Here is a 24,035-nt window from a genome sequence, read left to right on the forward strand (position 1 = left end):
AATGTCATACCTTTTTAGTTAAATCTGAGCAACCAGGTCATCTACTTTGTTTATAATGCTACGTGCATTTAAGTATAGTGCCCGTAATTTATGTCATTTGTGCTATATTCCTGTTGAACAGCTCTTTCTCCTGTCTGCACACCTGCCTTTCCTTTATGTCGTTATTGACCACCTCTTTACTATTCATTTCTACTCCGTTGTAACTTCCTGTGTTGCTGCTATCCTATTCTCTTTGCTCTCATTTTGATTTCCCTCCCCCTGCTAAGCTAGTTTAAACTCTCCCCAGCGGCTCTAGCAAACCCTCCTGCCAAGATATTGGTCTCTTTCCAGTTTAGGTGCAGCCCATCCTTTTTATAGAGGTCTGACCTTCCCCAGAAGCAATCCCAATGATCTAGGAATCTGAAGCCCTGCCCCCTACGCCAACTCTTTGGAGATGCATTCATCTGCCATAACTTCCTATTTGTACCCTGTCTAGCACGTGGCACAGGCAGCAATCCGGAGCTTACCACCCTCGAGGTCCTGTCTTTTAACTTTCTACCTAACTCCCTATATTCCCTCGAGGACCTCGTCTCTACCTCTTATCTATGTCATTCGTCCCCACATGGACCACGACATCCAGCTGCTCTCCCTCCTCTTCCAGAATGCTGCTGAGACGATTTGAGACATCCCTGACCCTGGCACCTGGGACGCAACAGACCATCCACGAATCTCTACGCATTCAAGCAAACTTCCTGTCTGCCCTCCTAACCAACGAATCCCCTATTTCTAATGCTCTCCTCTTCTCAGCCCCTCCCTTTTGAGCTGAGGAGTTAATCTCTGTGCCAGAGACTTGACTGCCTCAAATCATTGCTGGTAGATTGTCCCCAACAGCAGTATCCAAAACAGCAAACTTATTGACAATGGGAACGTCCACAGGGGTACTCTGCATTACTGATCACTTCCTTTTACCTCCCCTGACAGTTACCCATCTATCTACATCCTGTCTATTAGGGGTGACTCTGTAATTCCTCTCTATAACTATGAGAAGAAGCAATATTCTTGATATTACAGTTTAAGTCAAGTCAAATTTATTGTCATCTAACTGTACAAGTACAACCCAAAGAAAAAGCGTTCTCTGGTTCTTGATGCAAAACACAACCAGACATAACTCACATACAGACAAGTCGTCAAGTCACCTTTATTTGTCGTTCATACCATGCTCGCACGGTAAAGACTATAGGGTTTCTCCAGGACCACAGAGCATATTTACATAAATATAGGCATATTTACATAAATATAGGTTAGAATAGAAGTTCAACACATTTAAAATATTAAGAGTTATACATTAACATTCCACAGTACCCAATCCCCATATGTTCTGGGAGTTCAGGAGTCTGATGGCTTGGGTCAAAAAGCTCTTGCCCAATCTGCCTGAGTGCTGCAGTACCCCCTATCAGATAACAGAAGGGAGAACAGTTTACTTGAAGGGTGTATGGAATACTGCATAATGTGTTTCACCTGCATCGAATGTTGTAAATATATTTCATGGTATGATCTTTTCTGCCGATTTCACTATCCTCTTGCAGGATCTTGCAGTCCAACGAGGTACAGCTTCCAAACCAGGCGGTGATGTAATTGCACAGGATGCTCTTGATACATCCTCTGTAGAATGTAGTGAGGATGGAGGGTAGGAGATGAACTTTCCTCAGCCTTCACTGAAAGTAGAGGCATTGCTGGGCTTTCTTGTCTATGGAGCTTATGTTAAGGAATCATGTGAAGTTCTCCACCAAGTGCACTCCAAGGAACTTGATACTCTTGATGACCTCAATGGTGGAGCCATCAAAGGTCAGCTGACTGTGGTCCCCATGGGCCTCTTGAAGTCAACAACCATCTCTTTTGTTTTTTTAACATTCAGATACTGGTTGTTGGCTATGCACCAGTCTGTTAGAGACTGCACTTCATCTTTGTATGCTGACTTGTCATTCTTACTGATCAGGCCCACCATGGTTGTGACGTCAGCGAACTTGATGATGTGGTTTAGCTGCAGAGTCGTGTATCAGCAGAGTGATCAGAAGTGGACTCAGCATACAGCCCTGGGGGGCCCCTGTGCTCAGTGTGATGGTCTTGGAGCTGCTGTTACCAATTCAGACTGCCTGAGGTCTCCCCAACAGGAAGTCAAGAATCCAATTGCAGAGGAAGGTGTTTAGACCCAGCAGGCTCAACTTCCTTATCAGGTACTGTGGAATGATTGTGCTGAATGCTGAGCTGAAGTCAATAAACAGCATTTGAACATACGAGTCCTTGTTTCCAGGTGGGTTAGGGCTAGGTGGAGGGCAGAGGCGATGTCATCATCCGTAGAGCGGTTGGACCTGTATGCAAACGACAGTGGGGGGGTGTCTAGTGACAGAGGCAGCAGGAGCTTGATGTGCCCCCTGACAAGCCTCTCGAAGAACTTCATGACGATGGGCGTGAATGCAACAGGGTGGGAGTCATCGAGGCAGGAGCAGCCAACTTCTTCAGCACAGGGACAATGGTGGCAGCTTTTAAGCAAGGTGGGACCATGGCGGTCCTCAGGGAGATGTTAAAGATGTCGGTGAGAACACCCACTAGCTGAGCCGCACATCCCCTGAGCACTCTGCCACAAATGTTATTCAATCCAGCAGCTTTTCAGGGGTTGACCTTGTTTAGTTTTTTTTCCACATTGGCTACTGCAAGACACAGCATGTGGCAATTTGGAGGAGAGGCAGTCTTCTTTGCTGCAATGTTTTTTTCACCTCAAAGCATGTGTAGAAGTTGTTTAGTGTGTCTGGGAAGGAGGCATCACCAGCACAGTCAGATGGTGTAGTCCTGTGGATGGTAATGTCTTGGATGCCCTTCCACATGCGTTGCTTGCCCTTGCTGTCCAGTAAGTGACTGTGAATGCACTGGGCATGCGCCCGCTTTGCTTTCCTGATGGTCTTGGACAGCTTGGCTCTTCCAATCGCTAGGGCTACCTTGTTGTCCACTCTGAAGACCTGCGACACGGTTCCTGAGCAGCATTGGAACTTGCTGCTACATGGATGTGGGTATGTTTATACATTCAAATGTCATTTGGACATACATATGGATATGAAGGGATTCGAAGGATATGGATCTAATGCAAGGAAATGAGATTAGTCCAGAATGCAATCTTGGTCAGCATGATGTGTTGGGTTGAAGGGCCTATTCCATACCATACTATGACTCTATGACATGGCTTTACCTTCCACTCCTGACTCTGCAGTACAACCAGAAGGCTTTTCAATCCACCAGATGGGCCATACAGTGTCCTCAAGAAAAGTGGAGGCAGGCTGTTACAAGAGCCGGGGGGCATAGCATATAATAATCAAACACATTTAAAAATCTTAATACGTTCTACTTCGCTTGGTGTTCAGATGTGGCATTCATGGCCAGCTTTTAACCCTAGACCTGGAATTACAAAGTGCTGTTTCTACTACCTGCCGTGAGAATTCACATCCATTATATTGACTGTAGTCCACATACCACCCAAGATGAACATAAAGCTAATGCGAGAAGGACTATTGACCTTCAACAACAGTCTTGAAATGAAGTATCCCAAGGCCACATTCATAATAGCTGCTGACCTATCCCATGCCAATTTCAAGAGTGTTCTTCCTAAATTCCATCAGCATGTCCCTTGTCCCATCTTTGGCTATGGCTACACAACCATAAAGAATACCTACCATTCCTGCATTTTAGCAAGCAAATCAACAGGCAATGTTGCTTCTACCTGCACACAAGCAGAAGCTGAGGAGGGAGAGCACGGTAATGAAAATCATTCAACAATGGACTGAGGAAACACGACATCCTAATTGACTGCTTTCAATTAATTGGTCTCTACTGATAGATTCAATAACCAATCTTTCTTGAACCTGAAATTGAACTTGAATATACTATTGCTGTTATTGACTTCATCATTGTGTGGAAGACTGCATGACGAAGAGGACAGTACAGGTATTCCCAATTAGAAAATAATGGATGAACTGTGAGGCCAAGTCATTACTCAAGGCAGGTTAGAGTCCTATACAAGAAATTCAAGTCTGATCATTGCAAGGATGTCAGGGAAGCAGAGCAGTAATGCACCAAGCTTACATCCCAAGAGAACATCAAAGACAGTTGATATTACAGGGCATGGATGTTATCAAGGTATACACAGGATATAGGTCAGTTACAAACAGGGAAAGAGGAATGGTCAATGGAGTTTAATCCAGACAATTTTTTTAGGTCAAATTTGAGAGGAATGTATAGTTAACAGCAGGACTTTTAACAGCACTGATATGCAGTGGGATCTGGGGATTCAAGTCCATAGCTCCTTGAAAGTAGCCAAGAAGATGATAGGGCCTTCATTGGGTGGGGCATTGAGCATCAGAGGTCATGTAGCAGTTATTTAAATATTTGGTTAGGCTACACTGTTTTCCCCATTGCAGGAATATGTGGAAACTTTGGAAAAAGTGCAGAACAGATTTATCAGGATGCTGCCTGGATTTGAGGGCACGATGTACAAGGAGAAGTTGGGACAAATGAATTGTTTTCTCTGGAGCACTGAAGACTGAGGGGAGACCTCATAGAACTTTACAAAATTACAGGAGACATCGATAGGGTAAGACAGTCAGAATCTTTTTCCCACAGTAAAAATGTCACAAACTCGAGGTATTTCCAACATTCTGTGGCTTTTATTACCAATGTGTTTATTATTTCAGATTGTAATTATATTAATATTAAAATTATATTCTGCATCCATCATTCTTATTCCAATAAAACACTGTGAAAGAAACACATGGATAGGTAATGTTTAGAAGGAAATGGGTCAAACAGGCAAATAGAATGAGCTTAGGCAGACAATTTAGTTGCCATGGACAAAATGGGTCAAAGGGTTTGCTTCCTTGCTTTAAAAACTCTTATGACTATATGAGTATAAGGAAACAAGCTATCGGCTGCATATTGGCATGTACAAATTTAAACATTACAGTTAAAACAATTCAGAGTGACATGATAAAACATTAAATCTAATATATCTATTTATATAACATAACATGGTCATTAGGTTTCAATTAAGATTCCACAGGTACATTGGCTAACTGCCAATTCATTAATAAAATTAAAGCAAAATACTCTGCCAACTACAAATTTGAAAGTGTTATGAGGAAAATGCTCAGTAAGATAGGTAGCATCCATGAAATGTATACCATTTTATCCTCAGATGTTGCCCAACTTGCTGAGTATTTTTTTAGCAGTTTCTGTTTTTATGTTTAATTAATTATCAACCCTAGATTAGGAATCAATTTGAGTATCCAAGGATAATAACTAGCATATGCTTTTTAAAAATTGAATTTATAAAGGTTACCTTGATTAGAGGGAAGGGTAGATTAGATTTTGTTTCTAGGTTTTTTTTGTTTGTTTTCTTTTTCCTTTCTATCAATTTTTATTTGGATTAATTTAGTAAGTTTGGGTTTTAACATAATTATCATAGATTAATTCAATAACTTGTTACTATGTGGATCAAGGAACTGCCCAATCTAGTACCATCCAGTTTTTTGTACATGTGTACATGTGCGTATATATAAAAGAGATGACTTGTTATGTGCTTTTCTTAAAATTTTGTAAGTATATATGTTAAACTCAATAAATATTTAAAAGAGATAAAAATTAAAAATTGAATTAACCCATTAAGGAGAGCCAAAGAATTCCTAAAGATCTACTTCTGAGACATTTCTATTCTGTATATTGTCCTGAGAGTAGTAAATTCTCTCTTCCTTTCCTTTCCCTTTAGATTATTTTTACTAATTTTAAACAATACATATTTAAAAATACAATGAAAATCCATTATGAAGTGTTATGCATGGCCATTAAAAAATTAGTACATCAAGACAAGTTATAAATTGAAAAACATCCATAATTCATATTAAATTCAAATAAAAGAATTAAAAAAGGGAAAAGAGAAATAGAAAAAAAATCACAACCCTTTCCCTTACCACCTTTGTATGATGTTATAACTTAGTATTGAAATAAAAGTAAAGGGAGAATAAAAGGAATTAAAGAAAAGATCATCAAATTATGTTGAAAAATTATGAAGTGGGAAAATGAGTCATGAATGATCCCACAACATCTGAAATCTTATACCTGAATTATTAACTGACTATCGAATATTTTACATATTCAGACAGGACATGATGTCGCCACCCATTTACCTTGAGTGGGCATGGCAGCATCCTTCCATTTAAGCAAAATTGTACATCTCGCCAAAAGAGAAGCAAAGGAAAGTGTACGACTCTTAACTGAAGACAAAAGAACAGCATCCTTTCATATTGTTGCCAAAGAGAGAAATCAAAAGATTTGGAGTTAATTTTATATTAAGAATTAAAGATAAGGTGTGGAAGATCTCACTCTAGTACCTTTCCAGACTAGGACAAGTCCAGAACATATGAATTAAGGAAGCTTCTCCTCTCTTACACCTATCACAACAAGAACTTCTATCAGGATAGAAACAAGACAATTTAGCCGTAGTCATGTGCACTCTATGTACCACTTTGAATTGCAATAAATATAGCGAAGAGCTGTTAACCGTCTTAAAAATAACATCCAATCTTCATCTGATATAATAAAATTTAAGTCCTGTTCCCGAGCATTTTTAATTTTAATTAATGAGGCCTGTTTTAAATGTAATAGTTTATTGTAAATAATAACAGAGCTGACAGTGGTTTATTTTAAAATATCAACATAAAATTTAAACCTTTAAATGATAATTTGTTATTAAAACACTGTGATTTGCTTTTAACAGCATCCACTGGTCAAAGGTAAGTGATAGATTTTGTTGGGAGGATGGCCTTATTCAAAAGGCTTTGCTCAAAACTAACATTTTAGGTGGAAATTCTGGGGTCGTCTTATACAAAGCCATATATGGTAATTTATCTGAAAGTTTTTAGAAATGTCAGGTATATGAATCAACAAATCATACAATTGTTTTTTGTGAATGCAAAACTTCACAATATAATAACCATTTAATAATCAGTACGGAAACAGGCCATATCGGCCCTTCTAGTCCGCACCGATTTAAGTGAACTCCACTAGTTCCACCTACCTGCTCCCTGCCTGTAACCCTCCAATGCACTCACATCCATGTACTCATCCAACCTCCTCTTAAATGACAAAACTGACCCTGCTGCAAGCACCTCTTCTGGAAGAACATTCCACTCACTCACCACTCTCTGAGTGAAGAAGCTTCCTCTTATGTTACTTCTAAAGTTTTGCTCCCTAACCCTTAACTCAAGACCCCTCGTTCCAATCTCTCCTACCCTCAAGGGGAAGAGCGTATTCACATCTACTCTATCTATTCCCCTCATAATTTTATATACCTCTATCAAATCCCCCCTCAACCTTCTACGCTCTAATGAATAAAGACAATCTACTCAATCTTTCTCCATATTATAGATACTGCAATCCAGGCAACATTTTAGTAAATGCATCCTCTCTATCTTATTGATATCCTTCCTATAATTTGGAGATCAGAATTGCACACAATATTCCAAACTAGGCCTCAACAATGCCTTGAACAGTCTCAACATCACCTCCCAGCTCCTATATTCTATGCTATGATTTATAACGGCCAGCATACCAAAAGCCTTCTTCACCACCCTATCTACATGAGAATCCACTTTCCAAGATCTCTCTGTTCCTCTGCATTCCTTAATGCCCTCCCCTTTACCGCATATGTCCTATTTTGATTATTCTTCCCAAAATGAAGCACTTCACACTTATCTACATTAAACTCCATTTGCCACCTTTCAGCCCACTCTTCTAAGCCCTCCAAATCCTTCTGCAGTCCACAAAAACCATCCTCACTAGCCACAACTCCCCCTATTTTTGTATCATCCACATATTTACTCACCCTATTTAGCACTCCATTATCCAAATCATTAATGTAAATGATGAACATCAAGGGAACCAATACCGATCCCAGAGGCACATTGCTTATCACTGGCCTCCATCCTGACAGACTATGACTCTCTGATGCCTCTCTTCTAGCCACCATTGAACCCATCTGACTATCTCAACGTTAATCCTTAGTGCCTGAGCCTTCCTCACCAACCTTCCATGTGGAACCTTATCGAAAGCCTTACTGAAATCCAGATACCACATCTACTGCTCTACCCTCATCAACCTTTCTAGTCACTTCCTCAAAAAATTCAACACGATTTGTCAAACATGACCTTCCCCTGACAAACCCATGTTCGGTGTCCCTGATCAATCCCTACCCCTCTAGATACTTGTACATATTATCTCCAAGTATTAATATATGTATTAAAATAAAATGGCATCATGACCTTTGAATACTCCTGAAGTCTGCTATTATCATGGACAAATAACTGGCATTCGTTGTCCATCATAGATGCTAAAATCAATGTTGCTCAATTCTAGATGGGAGGGAGGAACACAATCAATAATTTGGCAGGGGTGGGGGGGGGAAATGGATGGACAAGGAAATTCATCCAATGTTCATGTCCCAATCATTAGTATATGAGTGGTACCGGTCCATGGCTAGGCTGTGACAATCTTGCAAACAAACTCACCATATCAACACAAATCTTGAGAAACTATGAAGAAATTGTACTTAGCCAAGCTATCTAATGAAACTGGTGCTTACTGAGCATCATTCCACTAAGTGTAAAATGTCTTTAGAAAAGAGATGAACAAACAATTGTAAATAAAGGGAAGAGATCAGGTTTATTTTATGAAGGATCTGAATCTTTCAATAATCACCTGGTGAGATTTTTCAGCATTGTCTTTTTATTACAGACATTACTAATCTGCATTTAAAAAAATCCAGGTTTTTTTTTCTTAATTGAACAAACACGAAAAATCTCTTACCTGGGTTGTAGAAATAACTGTTCCAACAGAAATTGCACCTGAGGGTGGTGTGCTCATCTGCTGTGAATAGGTTGTACATTGGGGAGCCAAAATAGAAGTGGAAAGCGGAGTCGTGGAGCCAGATCCTAGTACTGTATTCTGCACTGAAACTGGAACATCGTTACTTGTGTAAAATCCTGAAATGAAAAATGATTATGCAAATTTAGTATGAAGTTCATTGTCTGAAATTTCCCTTCAGTCTATCACAATGGTAATATTAATATAATGCACTAATCAGTTATCCAATCATAAAGCAAAAATTATTCTTGTCATGGTTTTATGATATGTAAACATTATTTTGTTTGTGGTGTGTGGTCTATATTTTAATAAATTGTTTTAAAAGAGTTATGCTATCTAGTGTAACTTATCTCATTTTCTCCACTTAGACAGGTTCAGCTCAAACTCAGGTTGGAGCAGTGGCACTGGGATATGGCCATTGCTGGACCACAGAAAATGCCGGAAAAAATAAATTGACCCCCTAAGGGAATTAACACTAGCACAATCTGCACCCTTTGGTCTCTTGAATGACATCCTGAAGGGCTAAAATATAGTTGAATATAAGAAATTAACAAGAGGTCATGTGATACAGGGAGAATAAGCAAAAGCGAGCCACCGAAGCTCTCAGATCGAAATGAAGATAAACTATAACAAAAGAATTTAAAGATAGTCAAAATACTCACAAATGGTGTGGGGAAAATACCAGGATCAGCAACAATGACGAAAAAGACAAAATCAACAGGCAAAAATGGTAAAGACCTGGCCTCAAGATCCCCAGAGCAAATCGAGATGCCTCATGGTGATGAAAATATTGGGCTGTCCTGAAGCCTGCCAGTGAAGCCATCTCTCAGCTGGAACAGCCTGCCCAACTAGAGAGCCATGGCCAAGAAATTGGCTCTGCCTTGAAGCATCCTCCGGTCAATGGGAGCCTGGTGAGAGATTCTGGAGAGGGGGAGAAGCTTGAGGTACCCCTCCCGTAGTGGGACCGGCTGGTTGGGAGAGTCTGCACTATGTGCAACTCATGGGCCGTTGACTATATGAGTGAAGGTTACATGGCCGAGGAGTGGGATCGCTGAGCCTGGGGTGCTTGGGCTGTGCGCAGTTCCTAGGCCACGGACGACAAGAACAACGATTGCGAAATGGAGGAACGGGTTCATCAAGCCAGGAGGGTTCATGCTGGGCACGACTCTCAAGCCGTGGATGGCGGGTGAGGCAGTCACGAATCAAAGGAGCCGGGATACACAACTAAAGAATGAAGTCGGGGTTTGGCAAGAGCAGAGGCTCATGGGATTGGGTCGGACGGTGCGTCAAGCTTGAGTGACAAGGTCGAGATGGGCGATGACAGTGATGGGGATAGTAGAAACGGAAGCCGAAGAAAACTCCATGAGGTAAGGACACCTGGAGGAGACTCACCTGGGAAACAAAGCAGGAGGGTGCCCCAGAGCCCTCTCTGCGGGATGTAATGGAGGCATTGGGCCTCATGGAAGATAGATTATTTAAGGCAATAGAGCCCAGGCTATGGGAGAAAAGACAGATAAAGTACAAGATGGCCTCTCTAGTTTAATGGGAAGAATGAATGAGGCTGAGGTCAGAATGGGTGATGAAGACAAAATAAATAGAGTAGAGGAGAAATTTGAAATCCTGAAGAGAGAGAAGGAGTGCATCTGGACCAAGTTAGACACTCTGGAAAAGGTTGGCCGTAGAAACAACATAAAGATAGTGGGGTTAAAAGAGGATATTAAAGGGAGAAATCAAGTTAATTTTTTCCAGACCAGGATCTCTGAAATACTGGACAGGGGTGTGGTGGGTGAAAAAGTAGAGGTAGAGAGGGCCCATCAATCCCCCCCTTCCAAAACCAAATCCTGGACAGAGACTTTGCTCAATCTTGGTAAGGTTGCTGCATTACCATGACAGAGAGAAGATTTTAAGAGAGGCAGCAACCAGTGCAAAAAAGAGGGGGAGCCTGATGGAGATTGAGAAAATCCTGATATTAGTCAAACACTTTTAAAGTCAAGAGTTTGAACTGGTCAAAAGGCTGGTAAAGCAAAAAGGTTATGAATGTGTGTTGTGGTACCCAGTCACCCTGAAAATAGTAATGCCAGAGGTACAGAAAATTTTTATCTGAGCTGAGAAAGGCTCAACAATTCGCAGAGAAGTTACCAGACCTTGGGGGGGGTGGGGGGGGGGGCGGGGAAAGAAAAGTTATAGTAACAAATGGGGAATAAACTATGACAAGCTAAGAACCCGTTGTAAAAAGTAACAGTATTTTGGTACAATTACGTTATTATTGGGTTTATGGAAAGGGAAGCGGGAAAGAAAAAAAAAGGAAAAGGTAAATATACGTAATGACAAGGGGGATAAAAAGAGATCTGGTGTGTGCAGGGAGAGAGGAAGGGAAGAGTATGAGTGTAGGGTGCACGACCTATTATATTAAGAGGGATGGTGACAAATTAAGGGTAATGATCACCAAAGGAGGGAAAGGAGGGTGAGGGATGGAATATGGGCTGGGATGGGGGAACTGATTGGGGTTAATCGGTTGTTTCATTATAGTTTTCATTGATGATGTGGTTTTTTGTTTCTCTTTAGTTGAACTTTTGAGTCCGTTATTTTCTCCCAGGGTTTGTGGCGGGCCTGATGACCGGAGGCAGGGTTGAGATGAGAATTTTGGGTGGCGAAGGTGTTGAAGGAGTACTATATTACTACCCTAGGGGTGGTGGCTTAGAGCATAAAGTGTGATAGCTTTAATGTTAATGGTCTAAATGGGTGGCTAAGAGAAAAAAGTTAAAAAGAGGGTGGGTGGGGCAGGTAGAAGCCTCCTCGTTCAATTTGAAGGCGGGAGGGGTTGCAATCTTGGTAGGGAAGAGGGTTCCAGTGAAAGTGCATGGTGTGACTACAGATAAAGCAGGTAGCTCCCAGCTTAGATTATGAAAAATTTATGCAGGATATTTACCTGAGATTGGCAGAGGGAAGGGAGAACATTTTAGTTCGGAGAGACTTTAATTTTTGTCTGGATTCCTGTCTTGGATAAGTCAGCAAAGAAAATAACAAAAACAAAGGCAGCAAGAGCAGCCATTGAGAGTATGAATGAGCTGAATTTGATTGATATATGGAAGCAGAAGTATCCAAGTGAGAGGGATTATTCCATCTACTCAAGGTAGCATGACTCCTACTCTAGAATAGATTTTTTTTTGGCTTCAGCCCATGTAGAGGGTAGGATCATGGAGGCTAGGTACAAGGCAAGACTTCTCTCAGATCATTTGCCCTTGGTAATAAAGATTTAAATGCCAGACAAACAAGAAACAGTTCATAGATGGCATCTTAATCTATTACTTTTGAGGAAATTGGAGTTTTGTAGTTTTATAAGAGCGCAAATAGATATTTTCTGTGAGGCCAACTCTACCTCTGCTCCAGATAAATTCCTCCTATGGAACACCCTCAAGGCGTATTTGAGGGATCAAATAATTGGATACACTAGAACTGTAAGGAAAGAATACAAGAAGGATATGAATGAATTAGAGCAAGAAATTGCCCATTTGAAAAAGGACTTCCAAAGATCGGGCTCAGAAGACAGGGCTATTACAAATATGAAGCGAAATATAACACGCTTCAAACATGCAATATGGAAAAGGCCATATTGCGATCAAAACAAAAATATTACGAATTGGGGGAGAGAGAGCCCACAAAATCTTTGCTTGGCAGTTGAGAGCAATCAGTGCAGTGCATGCTGGGAAAGATAGGGTCTCCTATAAACCAAAGGAAATTATTGATAGCTTCCAAGGATATTATGAAGGTTTATCTAAATCAGAATTGATGGGGAGAACAGACAAAATTGGTGAGTTCTTCTCCAAAATAGAGCTGCCAAATTTGGACTTAGAAGAGCAGAAAGACTTAGATGGTCTCTTTACATAAGAAGAGATAGAGAAAACACTGAACTCATTACAAACTAATAGGTCTCCGGTGGGAGGATAGGTTTCCATATGAGTTCTATAAGGAATTCAAAGATTTACTGATGCCTCTTTATATGGAGGAGGATGGTCAGGTAATGGATACCCATTCACTTCTGGATTATTTTTTCAATGGCAACTATTATGACAATCCTAAAAAAAGAAAAAGTTCCATATTGCCATCTTCTTATAGTCCAATTTCATTATTAAACATGCACTATAAGATAATAGCCAAAGCCCTGGCAAATAGATTGGCAAAGTATTTGCCAAAGCTAGTAAATAAAGATCAAGCAGGTTTTGTACCAAAGAGAAAGGCAGCAGATAACATCGGTAGACTGTTGAGTGTATTACACCTGGCACAAACAAGAAATGAGAGGGATTAGCCGTGGCCCTGGATGCAGAGAAGACATTTGACGGACTGGAGTGGGACTTTTTATTTAAAGTGCTGGGGATAGGGCCAACTTTTATTAAACGGATATGGGTGTTATATGGGTGTTAAATGCCCAAGGCGAAAGTTGTGACCAAAGGACAAATTTCCTCAGCCTTCCCACTGACAAGATCTAGTAGACAGGGGTGTTCACCATCTCCTGCTCTGTTCATACTGGCTATGTAACTGTTGGCCAAGGCCATTCGTCAGGATCTAGACATTAAGGGTTACAAAGTAGGTCAGGAATATACAAGATCAACCTATTTGCTGATGATGTGTTGATATATCTGAAAGACCCAATGAAATCGCTGTACAAACTGTGCTCTATCTTGGAGGACTAAAGGAAGGTTTCTGGGAATAAGATCAATTGGGACAAGAGTGAAATTATGCCACTCATGGGAGGGGACTATTGTCAATGGCAAGAGAACTGTTACTTGAAGTGGCCACTAAATGGAATCAAATATCTAGGAGTGAGAAAAGATAATAATTTACATAAGTTAAATTATACCCCCTTGCTTGGAAAAATTGAGGAGGACTTGAACAGGTGAATGTCCCTGCCCATAATGCTAGTGGGCAGGGTCAACTGTATTAAAATGAATGTACTGCTAAGACTTCAGTATCTCTTCCAGACACTGCATTGCCCCGGGATTTTTTATCAAAATCTGCTTTCACAGTTAAGAACATTTTTATGGAACGGAAAGTAGCTAGGGTCTTTATGGAGAAATTGACCTAGGATTACAGTCTGGGCTGTTTAGGGATGTTGGACTTCAAAAAGTATTATTGGGCAACCCAGTCAATATACATCTCCTCACTCTTCGAGGGATAATTTGCCCTGCCGGCCCCTGCTAACAGCTCCCAACTGTCCCCGCTGACAGCTCCCATAGCCCCAACGGTCACCGCTGACAGCTCCCGCCAGCCCCCACTGACAGCTCATGTTGCCCCGACAATCCTTGTTGCCCCGAATGCTGCCACTGCCCCGCCAGTTCTCAATGCCCGAGGGGTTGCGCTGCCCAGCCGCCCCGACTTGGAAGGAGAGGGATCAGTGGGAAGATGGGTTGCAGGCTGACAATATCATCAGCTCACCCTTAGACAGCCGCTTAGCGCGGCTGTATATTCCGATAATCGGTGGAGCGCAGCGCTCCACAGATTATCCCTCTCCGAGACGGCCTCCACACATTCAGAGAGGTGCATGGTTTTGTGTTTTGGAGGAGGTTCTCTGCCTTTACATTTGGACTTTTGCCCTCTCTGAAAAGGCCTTCACCTGTGATGACGAGAGACAAAGGGAATGCTTGTGAATGAATCACAAAAGGTTGATTTGCAGGTGCAACATAAAATCAAGAAGGCAAATGGAATGTGATCCTTCACTGGTAGAGGGACTGGATTTAAAAGCAGGAAGGTTTTTTTGAACTGTGCAGTTCCACTCTCCTTACTTGAGAAAGGATATACTTGGAGATGGGTGCAGAGGAGGCTCACCAAGCTGATTCTGGAGAGGGGGCTAGTTCAGGTGAGATCACCTATTCTCTAGGACTATTCTCTCTTAGAAGAATGAAGAATGAGAGGGGATCTCATGGAATCATATAATTATGAAAGAAATGGATAAGATAGAAGCAGAAAAGTAGTGTCCACTGGTAGGTGAGACTAGAATTTGGAAACACAGCCTCAAGATTCATGGAAATAGATTTAGAATGAGATAAGAAGCAACTGCTTCTCACATAGAGTAGTGAATCTGTGGAGAGGTCATCTCATTAAATATAGTTAAGACAAAAATGGGTAGATTTTTGCTAAGTAGGGCAATTAAGGGTGATGGAGAAAAGACAGGTAAGTAGCGCTAAGATGCTGGCCAGATCTCTTGTTGAATGGCAAAGCAGGCTCGAAGGGTCAGATGGTCTACTCTTGTCCTACTTACTACCTTCTGATGTTCCTATGTTCTTACGCTCTTTATTTCACACAAGTTCTACTGCCTTTGCTTCAAAAAGATTGATGTGTATTTTTGTTAATATTCTTTGAAAACATTTTTGAAAGCAGGAATCAGACCTCCAAAATACACAAATAAAAAAATCTAGAGCAAGGGCAAAAATACTCAAACTCATCCTTAGACCTGAATGAATATGCAACATGCATCACCGACTTCATCAAAACCTGTGTGAATGAGTGTGTGCACACACTGGGAGTTCCCGAGCCAGAAGCTTTGGATAAATCTGAAAATTCACAACTTGCTGAGGGTGAGATCAAAGGCATTTAAGGCCAGTGATTCAGATCTCGACACGAAGTCCAGATGCGACCTGGGGAAGGCTATCACAGTAACAAAGAAGCAATTCCAGAGGAAGTTAGAGACATATATGCCATCTATGGTAAGGAGTGCAGGCCATTACATCCAACAAAGTGAGGCAAACACTATTGATGGCTGTGGTATTACATGATGAGCTGAACACTTTCTATGCCACTTTGAGAAGGAGAAATAAACAGTGCCTAGGAGAATCCCTGTAAAAGTTGAGGACCCTGTGATAGTCAAATCTGAGGACAACATCAGAACATCATTCAAGAGGGTGAACGCTTGCCCTGACAGCGATCTGGACCCAATGCAATTTATCTACCGCCACAATCACTCCACAGCAGATGCAATCTCACTAGGCGCTTTCAAACTGCAGCACCCAGGGAGCCCTCCTGGGACCTGGGTGAGATTACTGGTTCATGTGTGCCTCCTGCACCTTTCAAACCGTAGCTTAACCTACCTGTTAAATCACCAACCTGGCAATTTAAGGGGGATCCTGCCCTTGCAATAACATAGTAACACATCAAGCAGCCACAGGGAATCCCCTGGTCCCTGAGTTCTTTCTGTTCCTTTTCTGTTTAAAGTTCCAGAGTATCTGGGTGAGTCATTTCCTCTTTCAAATAGATAGAGGAGGACACTTGGGTAAATTTTACTGGTTCCCTGGCCACTTCCGAGGTAGGTCCGGGACCCGGGTGGATTTTGACTGGGTTTGCCCAGTTTGGCCCTTTCAAATAGCTATATACCTGGATATTCAACCTAATAAATTGCCCAGTTAACTCCATTTTACAAAGAAATTTGAAAGGGCCTACTGGCTCTCCCCTCACCCCTGGATCACCTAGAGAACAGCAACACGTACATCAGCTTTCAACACCATTATTCCCTCAGTGCTGGTCAACAAGCTCTAAACCATGGGCCTCTACAACTGGATCCTTGACATCCTCAACAGAAGACTACAGTCAGTATGAAATGGAAACAAAGTCTCCTCCTCACAATCAACACAGAGGCACCTCAAGAATTTGTGCTTGATGCACTCCTCTTCTCATTCTACAACTATGATTGTGTGGCTAGGCACAATTCCAATGCTATCTACAAATTTGCCAATGACATCAAGGTCGTCGAGAGAATCACAAACGGCAATGAGGATTCATAAAGGAAGGAGATAGATCACAGCAACAACCTTGCACTCAACGTTAGCAATACTGAGGAGATAATTGAGGACTTGCAGGAGGAAATCAGGAGAACACAAACCAATCCTTATGAAGGGGTCAGCAGTGGAGAGGGTCAAGAACTTCAAATTCCTGGGTGTCAACATTTCTAAGGATCTGTCCTGGATCATCCATGTAGATACAATCATGATGAAGGCTCGCCATCAACTATACTTTCTGAGGGTTTGAGATTGTGTGTGTGCGTGCGTACGCACACACTGAGTGCATGCATGGAAGCACCAACACTTAAGACAAGAAAAGTTGCAGAGGGTTGGTAACTTGTCCTGTAACATTCAAAGACCAGTCTTCACTTCATCGTGGACATCTACAAGATGCAGTGTGTAACAAAAAAGCAGCCTCTATACCCCACCACCCAGGCCTTGCTCTCTTCACTCTGTTACCATCGGGAAAAAGGAGCAGGAGCCTGAAGACAAGCACTCAGCGGCACAAGGACAACTTCTTCCTCTCTACCATCAGATACCTGAATAAACAATGAGCCACAGACACTACCTTAACTTGATTTTTTTTCTTTTTCTTTCCCTATTTTTATTTATTGCTGTGAGGTGGTTTATATAAATGTTTGCACTGAAGCTGTAGCAAAACAACAAATTTTGTGACATGTTCATGACAACAACTTCTGATACTGAGGATGGTGAATTTTTTTGTCAAGAGGTATGAAGAATCAGTTGGAAAGTATATTTTTCAGGTTTTTTGAAATTAGTGAAAACCAGGGATATTACGTTTGAATAGGCAACGAGATTTACACTAAAACACAACCATGACTTTGCTGAATGGTGGAGTGAAGCACAAGTTATTAAATGGCCTTAAATTGCTTTTATTTTTTAATGTCCATATATATATATCTATCTTTTTTTTTTTTTTTCTTCTTTGGCTTGGCTTCGCGGACGAAGATTTATGGAGGGGGTAAAAAAAAGTCCACGTCAGCTGCAGGCTCGTTTGTGGCTGACCAGTCCGATGCGGGACAGGCAGACACGATTGCAGCGGTTGCAAGGGAAAATTGGTTGGTTGGGGTTGGGTTTTTCCTCCTTTGCCTTTTGTCAGTGAGGTGGGCTCTGCGGTCTTCTTCAAAGGAGGCTGCTGCCCGCCAAACTGTGAGGCGCCAAGATGCACGGTTTGAGGCGTTATCAGCCCACTGGCGGTGGTCAATGTGGCAGGCACCAAGAGATTTCTTTAGGCAGTCCTTGTACCTTTTCTTTGGTGCACCTCTGTCACGATGGCCAGTGGAGAGCTCGCCATATAATACGATCTTGGGAAGGCGATGGTCCTCCATTCTGGAGACGTGACCCATCCAGCGCAGCTGGATCTTCAGCAGCGTGGACTCGATGCTGTCGACCTCTGCCATCTCGAGTACCTCGACGTTAGGGGTGTGAGCGCTCCAATGGATGTTGAGGATGGAGCGGAGACAACGCTGGTGGAAGCGTTCTAGGAGCCGTAGGTGGTGCCGGTAGAGGACCCATGATTCGGAGCCGAACAGGAGTGTGGGTATGACAACGGCTCTGTATACGCTTATCTTTGTGAGGTTTTTCAGTTGGTTGTTTTTCCAGACTCTTTTGTGTAGTCTTCCAAAGGCGCTATTTGCCTTGGCGAGTCTGTTGTCTATCTCATTGTCGATCCTTGCATCTGATGAAATGGTGCAGCCGAGATAGGTAAACTGGTTGACCGTTTTGAGTTTTGTGTGCCCGATGGAGATGTGGGGGGGCTGGTAGTCATGGTGGGGAGCTGGCTGATGGAGGACCTCAGTTTTCTTCAGGCTGACTTCCAGGCCAAACAACCAACTGAAAAACCTCACAAAGATAAGCGTATACAGAGCCGTTGTCATACCCACACTCCTGTTCGGCTCCGAATCATGGGTCCTCTACCGGCACCACCTACGGCTCCTAGAACGCTTCCACCAGCGTTGTCTCCGCTCCATCCTCAACATCCATTGGAGCGCTCACACCCCTAACGTCGAGGTACTCGAGATGGCAGAGGTCGACAGCATCGAGTCCACGCTGCTGAAGATCCAGCTGCGCTGGATGGGTCACGTCTCCAGAATGGAGGACCATCGCCTTCCCAAGATCGTATTATATGGCGAGCTCTCCACTGGCCACCGTGACAGAGGTGCACCAAAGAAAAGGTACAAGGACTGCCTAAAGAAATCTCTTGGTGCCTGCCACATTGACCACCGCCAGAAGTCAGCCTGAAGATATATCTATATATAGAGAGATATATAGATATCTATATCTTTGGCTTCGCTTCGCGGACGAAGATTTATGGAGGGGGTAAAAAGTCCACGTCAGCTGCAGGCTCGTTTGTGGCTGACAAGTCTGATGCGGGACAGGCAGACACGATTGCAGCGGTTGCAGGGGAAAATTGGTTGGTTGGGGTTGGGTGTTGGGTTTTTCCTCCTTTGCCTTTTGTCAGTGAGGTGGGCTCTGCGGTCTTCTTCAAAGGAGGTTGCTGCCCACCAAACTGTGAGGCGCCAAGATGCACAGTTTGAGGCGTTATCAGCCCACTGGCGGTGGTCAATGTGGCAGGCACCAAGAGATTTCTTTAGGCAGTCCTTGTACCTTTTCTTTGGTGCACCTCTGTCACGGTGGCCAGTGGAGAGCTCGCCATATAACAGGATCTTGGGAAGGCGATGGTCCTCCATTCTGGAGATGTGACCCATCCAGCGCAGCTGGATCTTCAGCAGCGTGGACTCGATGCTGTCGACCTCTGCCATCTCGAGTACTTCGACGTTAGGGGTGTAAGCGCTCCAATGGATGTTGAGGATGTAGCGGAGACAACGCTGGTGAAAGCGTTCTAGGAGCCGTAGGTGGTGCCGGTAGAGGACCCATGATTCGGAGCCGAACAGGAGTGTGGGTATGACAACGGCTCTGTATACGCTTATCTTTGTGAGGTTTTTCAGTTGGTTGTTTTTCCAGACTCTTTTGTGTAGTCTTCCAAAGGCGCTATTTGCCTTGGCGAGTCTGTTGTCTATCTCATTGTCGAAATTGCATCTGATGAAATGATATCTATATATCTCTCTATATATTGATATATATAGTGGTACGTAAAAGTTTAGGCACCCTTGGTCAAAATATCTGTTACTGTGAACAGTTAACTGAGAAGATAAAGTCATCTCCAAAAGTCATAAAGATAAAGTTTACACATTCTTTTCAACATTTTAAGCAAAATTAGTGTATTATTTTTGTTTTGTACAATTTCAAAGTGGAAAATAAAGGAAAAGAGCACCATGCAAAAGTGTGGGCACCCCAAGAGATGGGAGCTGTTAGATAACTTTTACCAAAGTCTCAGACCTTAATTAGTTTGTTCAGTCATCATTAGGAAAGGCCAGGTGATGCAAATTTCAAAGCTTTATAAATACCCTGAATCCTCAACCCTTGTCCCAACAATCAGCAGCCATGTGCTCCTCTAAGGAGCTGCCTTAACACTCTGAAAATTAAAATAAATGATGCCTACAAAGCAGAAGAAGGCTATATTTAAAAAAATCCAAGTGTTTCCAGGTAGCCGTTTCCTTAGTTTGTAATGTAATTAGAAATGGCAGTTAACAGGAATGGTGGAGGTCAAGTTGAGGCCTGCAAGACCAAGAAAACTTATTTTTTGAATACTTTACATATAAATTGTTAACCACAATAATAGTTACATTATATTCAGTTCTTAAAAATTGTTTAAAAAATTATACACGGAGGCGTGGCGTGATGCCGTAGGGAGAAGACGTGGAAAGTGCCTCTCCTGGCAGAATTAATTAGTACCCGACTTTTTTTTTTATTTTTATTTTGTGGTCTCAAAAGATGGCTACAAAAAAATGGCTGCAACTGAAGTAACTTCGTTGGAAGAATCAGGGCCTGCCTTGAAGACTCAGCCTCCGATCCTAGTTCCTCTCTAGGCTCCACGGGTGAGAATTCAGGCTCCAGCACCACCCTCTCAGGGAGCTGGGGAAGATGGCACTGGAGCATGGAAAAAAAACGACAGAGGTGATAGTAGAGACAACGTGTGTGCGCAGAACTTGGCGCATGCGTGCCTCAGAAGCGAATGAGTCGGAGTCTGTGGACCCAACTCCAACAACAGTCGCGAGTCAAACAAGGGCTAAACAAAAAGTCCATTTACAGTTCCAGCCCCTGGCAACCTCAACAGAGGAGGAAGAAGAATATCCTGGAGGAGAAGAAGAAAGTCTTTTGCCACAGTCATAAGTAAAGGAAATCGAAGGAGGAGGAGATCAATATGTTCAAGGTAAAATGGGTACATATTATGTTACCCCAAAACCTCTGGATCCACAGATTTTTGATGAAATTTTTTTTTAATGGATTTAATTAGTCAGAAAATGGATGCAAATTTTGCTGAAGTCAAACCTGATTTTACTAATCAGTTGGGACCTATTAAAGAAGAAATGAAAACAGATATGGCAAAATGAATAAATTTGTTGACAAAATTAAAATTAAAGTTCAAAAATTTGAAGAAGACTTCCAGGAATGTCATACGGAGGTAGAAAAATGTAAAGATACAGTTACTAAGATAGAAGATTCTTTTCAGTGTGGGAAGTACAGAAGAAGGATTTATTACAGAAAGTGATATATTGGAAAATCAGAGTAGAAGAAATAATGTGAAAATTGTTGGTTTGCCTCATTTCCAGTGGAATTTTTTCAAAATTGGCTGCCTGAAATTTTGGGACCAGAGAATCTTTCAAATGGTTTGAAGCTCGATAGAGCACATAAAGCTCTAAGGAAAAAACCGTATCCCGGAAAAGTGCCATGCTCTGTCTTGATTAAATATTTACGTTACCAAGATAGAGAAATGATTTGAAGAATGGCAGTTCAAAAACCAGGGAATAACAAAACCCTTTAATGATTCAGAATAATAAGAGTATTTTTATGTGGATTTGAGTAATAACATTGTTAAAAGAAAAGAATTGTATCCAGCAAAATTAGTTTTGTGGAATAAGGGATATAAGTTTGCTTTTCGATACCCAGCAGTCCTTAAAGTTTTTTTATGGACAATATCAAGCAGCACAAATTTTTTGCTACTGAGTCTAAAGCTTTGGAATTTGCCAAGATCAAATAATAAGTTATTCGACTAATATTAAGAAAAATTATCTTAAGGAAGCAGATAAATTTGGAAAAAAACACAAAAAAAAACAATCTGGGGAAAAAAAGGTTAGAAATGATAAATGAAAAATTGCATTATAATTCAATTCAGACTTAGGATTGAGAAATTAATTGTTAGAACTAAACAAAAATATTATGAGTTGGGAGAACGAGCACATAAGAATTTAGCTTGGCAAATGAAAATAGAGCAAGCATCAACGTTTATTAATGCTGTTAAAAATAATTCAAAAATTACTTACAAACCACAGGATATAAATGACTCTTTTATAGAGTATTATATTCAACCCAATCATTGAATAATGAAGAAGAAATTAATGATTTCTTACAGAAGTTTCAATCACCATCTTTGAATTGCCAAACTCGGAAAGATTTAGATTCCCCATTTATGTTGAAAGAAGCTTTAAATTCTGTGCAAAATGGGAAATCTCCTGGAGAAGATGGATTTACGTCTGAATTTTATTTAAAAATTTAGGATTTACTGATGCCTTTATTAATGGAAGTATTAAAACAAGCAACTGTAACTTGTTCTTTACCTGAATCTTTTTCAAATGCTGTAATAACAGTAATAACTAAGAAAGATAAAGATTTATTGAAACCTGAGCCATATAGACCTATATCATTATTAAATGTTGATTATAAAACTGTTGCTAAAGTCTTAGGTAATAGAGTAAATGAATATTTACCTGAATTGGTCCATTTCGATCAATCTGGATTTATTAAAAGATACTCTGCTGATAACGTAGCTAAATTAATTAGTTTAATACATAGTTCTCAGAGACAATCAGATTTAGTATTAGTTTTATCATTAGATGCAGAAAAGGCTTTTGATAGATTAGAATGGAATTATTTATTTAAGGTTTTACAAACATTTCAATTTGGGGCAAAGTTGGATTAAAGCTTTATATAAGAATCTTATGGCTAAAGTAGTTACTAATGGACAACCCTCTTCTTTTTCACTAACACAATTGGCTAGACAAGGTTATCCTTTATCTCCTGCATTGTTTGTTTTAGCAATCAAACCGTTGGCACAATTAATAAGACAAGATGTTGGTATTAAAGGAATTAAAGTGAATATAGAGGAATATAAAATAGATGGAATGATTTACCTATTACTTTAACAGGAAGAGTGAATTGTATCAAAATGAATATTTTTCTGAGGATTCAATATCATTTTCAATCTATTCCTTGTTTAGTACCCCAAAAAATGTTTAAAGACTTTAATTGTAAGAAAATGTTTATGGAAGGGAACAATGAATAGGGTATCTTTGGAGAAATTAACTTGGAAATTTCAATTAGGTGGTCTACAACGCCTTCATTTTGAGAATTATTATAAAGCTGACAATTGAAATTTATTAATGCAATGTTTGATTTGAATAAACCTTTTATTTGGGCCAATATAGAGTTAGATAAAATTGATGAGAAATTTATGGCCGAATGTATTTATAAGTGGAATTCAAAATTGTTAACTGGTATAGGTCCACCAATTTTGAAACATTTAATTGAAATATGGAATAAAATTGATTATCAGATAGGTAGGAAAGATTTTAGCGAAAATGCCTTTATATCAGAATAAACATTTTCCTTTTACTGTTAATAACCAGTTTTTGAAAATATGGAATCAATTGAGGATTTAAAAAGTTGAAGATTGTTTTGAAGCAGGGAAGTTTTTATCTTTCAATCGAATGAAGGAGAAGTTTCAAGTTCCTGATAATACTTTTTTTTGTAATTATTCAGATTAAAACTTTTTTTTGGAGAAATTAGGCCATAGTTTAAAATTGCCTAGGCAATCTGCTTTAGAATGATTGCTTACTAAGGAAGAATTAAATAAATTTGTCTCTGAGATGTACAAGTTATTACAAAATAAAATACCTAAGTTGAATGTTCATAAATCAAGAATGAAATGTGAACTTGATTTAAATAGAAAGATAGATGAAAATGTATGGAGAAATTTGTGTAAGGATAGTATTACTAAGGTTATAAATGTAAGATACAGGCTGGTACAATATAATTTTTTACACCAATTGTATTTAACTCCTCAGAAATTTTTAAAAATTGGATTAAATTCTTCAGATTTATGTTATAGATGTGGACAAGAAATAGGTACTTTTTTTTCACTCGACTTGGACTTGTTCTAAGGTTAAGAAATTGTTTTTGGAGCAA

General features: G+C 40.7%; 1 protein-coding gene and 1 long non-coding RNA gene across 17 annotated transcripts in view; one reads left to right on the forward strand and one right to left on the reverse strand.

The window, feature by feature from the left end:
• mllt10 (MLLT10 histone lysine methyltransferase DOT1L cofactor) overlaps positions 1–24,035 on the reverse strand; it is a 458,751-nt gene that overhangs the window by 185,256 nt on the left and 249,460 nt on the right. For all 13 annotated transcript variants that reach the window (XM_069914651.1, XM_069914639.1, XM_069914641.1 and 10 more), the window contains one exon: positions 8,884–9,059. In XM_069914651.1, coding sequence (XP_069770752.1) covers positions 8,884–9,059 — 176 coding nt within the window. The remainder of the gene's footprint in view (positions 1–8,883; positions 9,060–24,035) is intronic.
• The window catches only part of LOC138751815 (uncharacterized), a 77,233-nt gene that overhangs the window by 21,045 nt on the left and 32,153 nt on the right, over positions 1–24,035 (forward strand). The window contains exons 4-5 of one of the 4 annotated variants that reach the window (XR_011350204.1): positions 4,446–4,618; positions 9,309–11,067. This is a non-coding gene — a long non-coding RNA (uncharacterized lncRNA). Of the gene's footprint in view, positions 1–4,445; positions 4,619–6,178; positions 6,634–9,308; positions 11,068–24,035 lie in introns of those variants that run through there. The other 3 variants (XR_011350206.1, XR_011350203.1, XR_011350205.1) reach the window with 3 other exon arrangements.

The sequence above is a fragment of the Narcine bancroftii genome, chromosome 1, assembly GCF_036971445.1.
Source record: "Narcine bancroftii isolate sNarBan1 chromosome 1, sNarBan1.hap1, whole genome shotgun sequence".
Taxonomy (NCBI): domain Eukaryota; kingdom Metazoa; phylum Chordata; class Chondrichthyes; order Torpediniformes; family Narcinidae; genus Narcine; species Narcine bancroftii.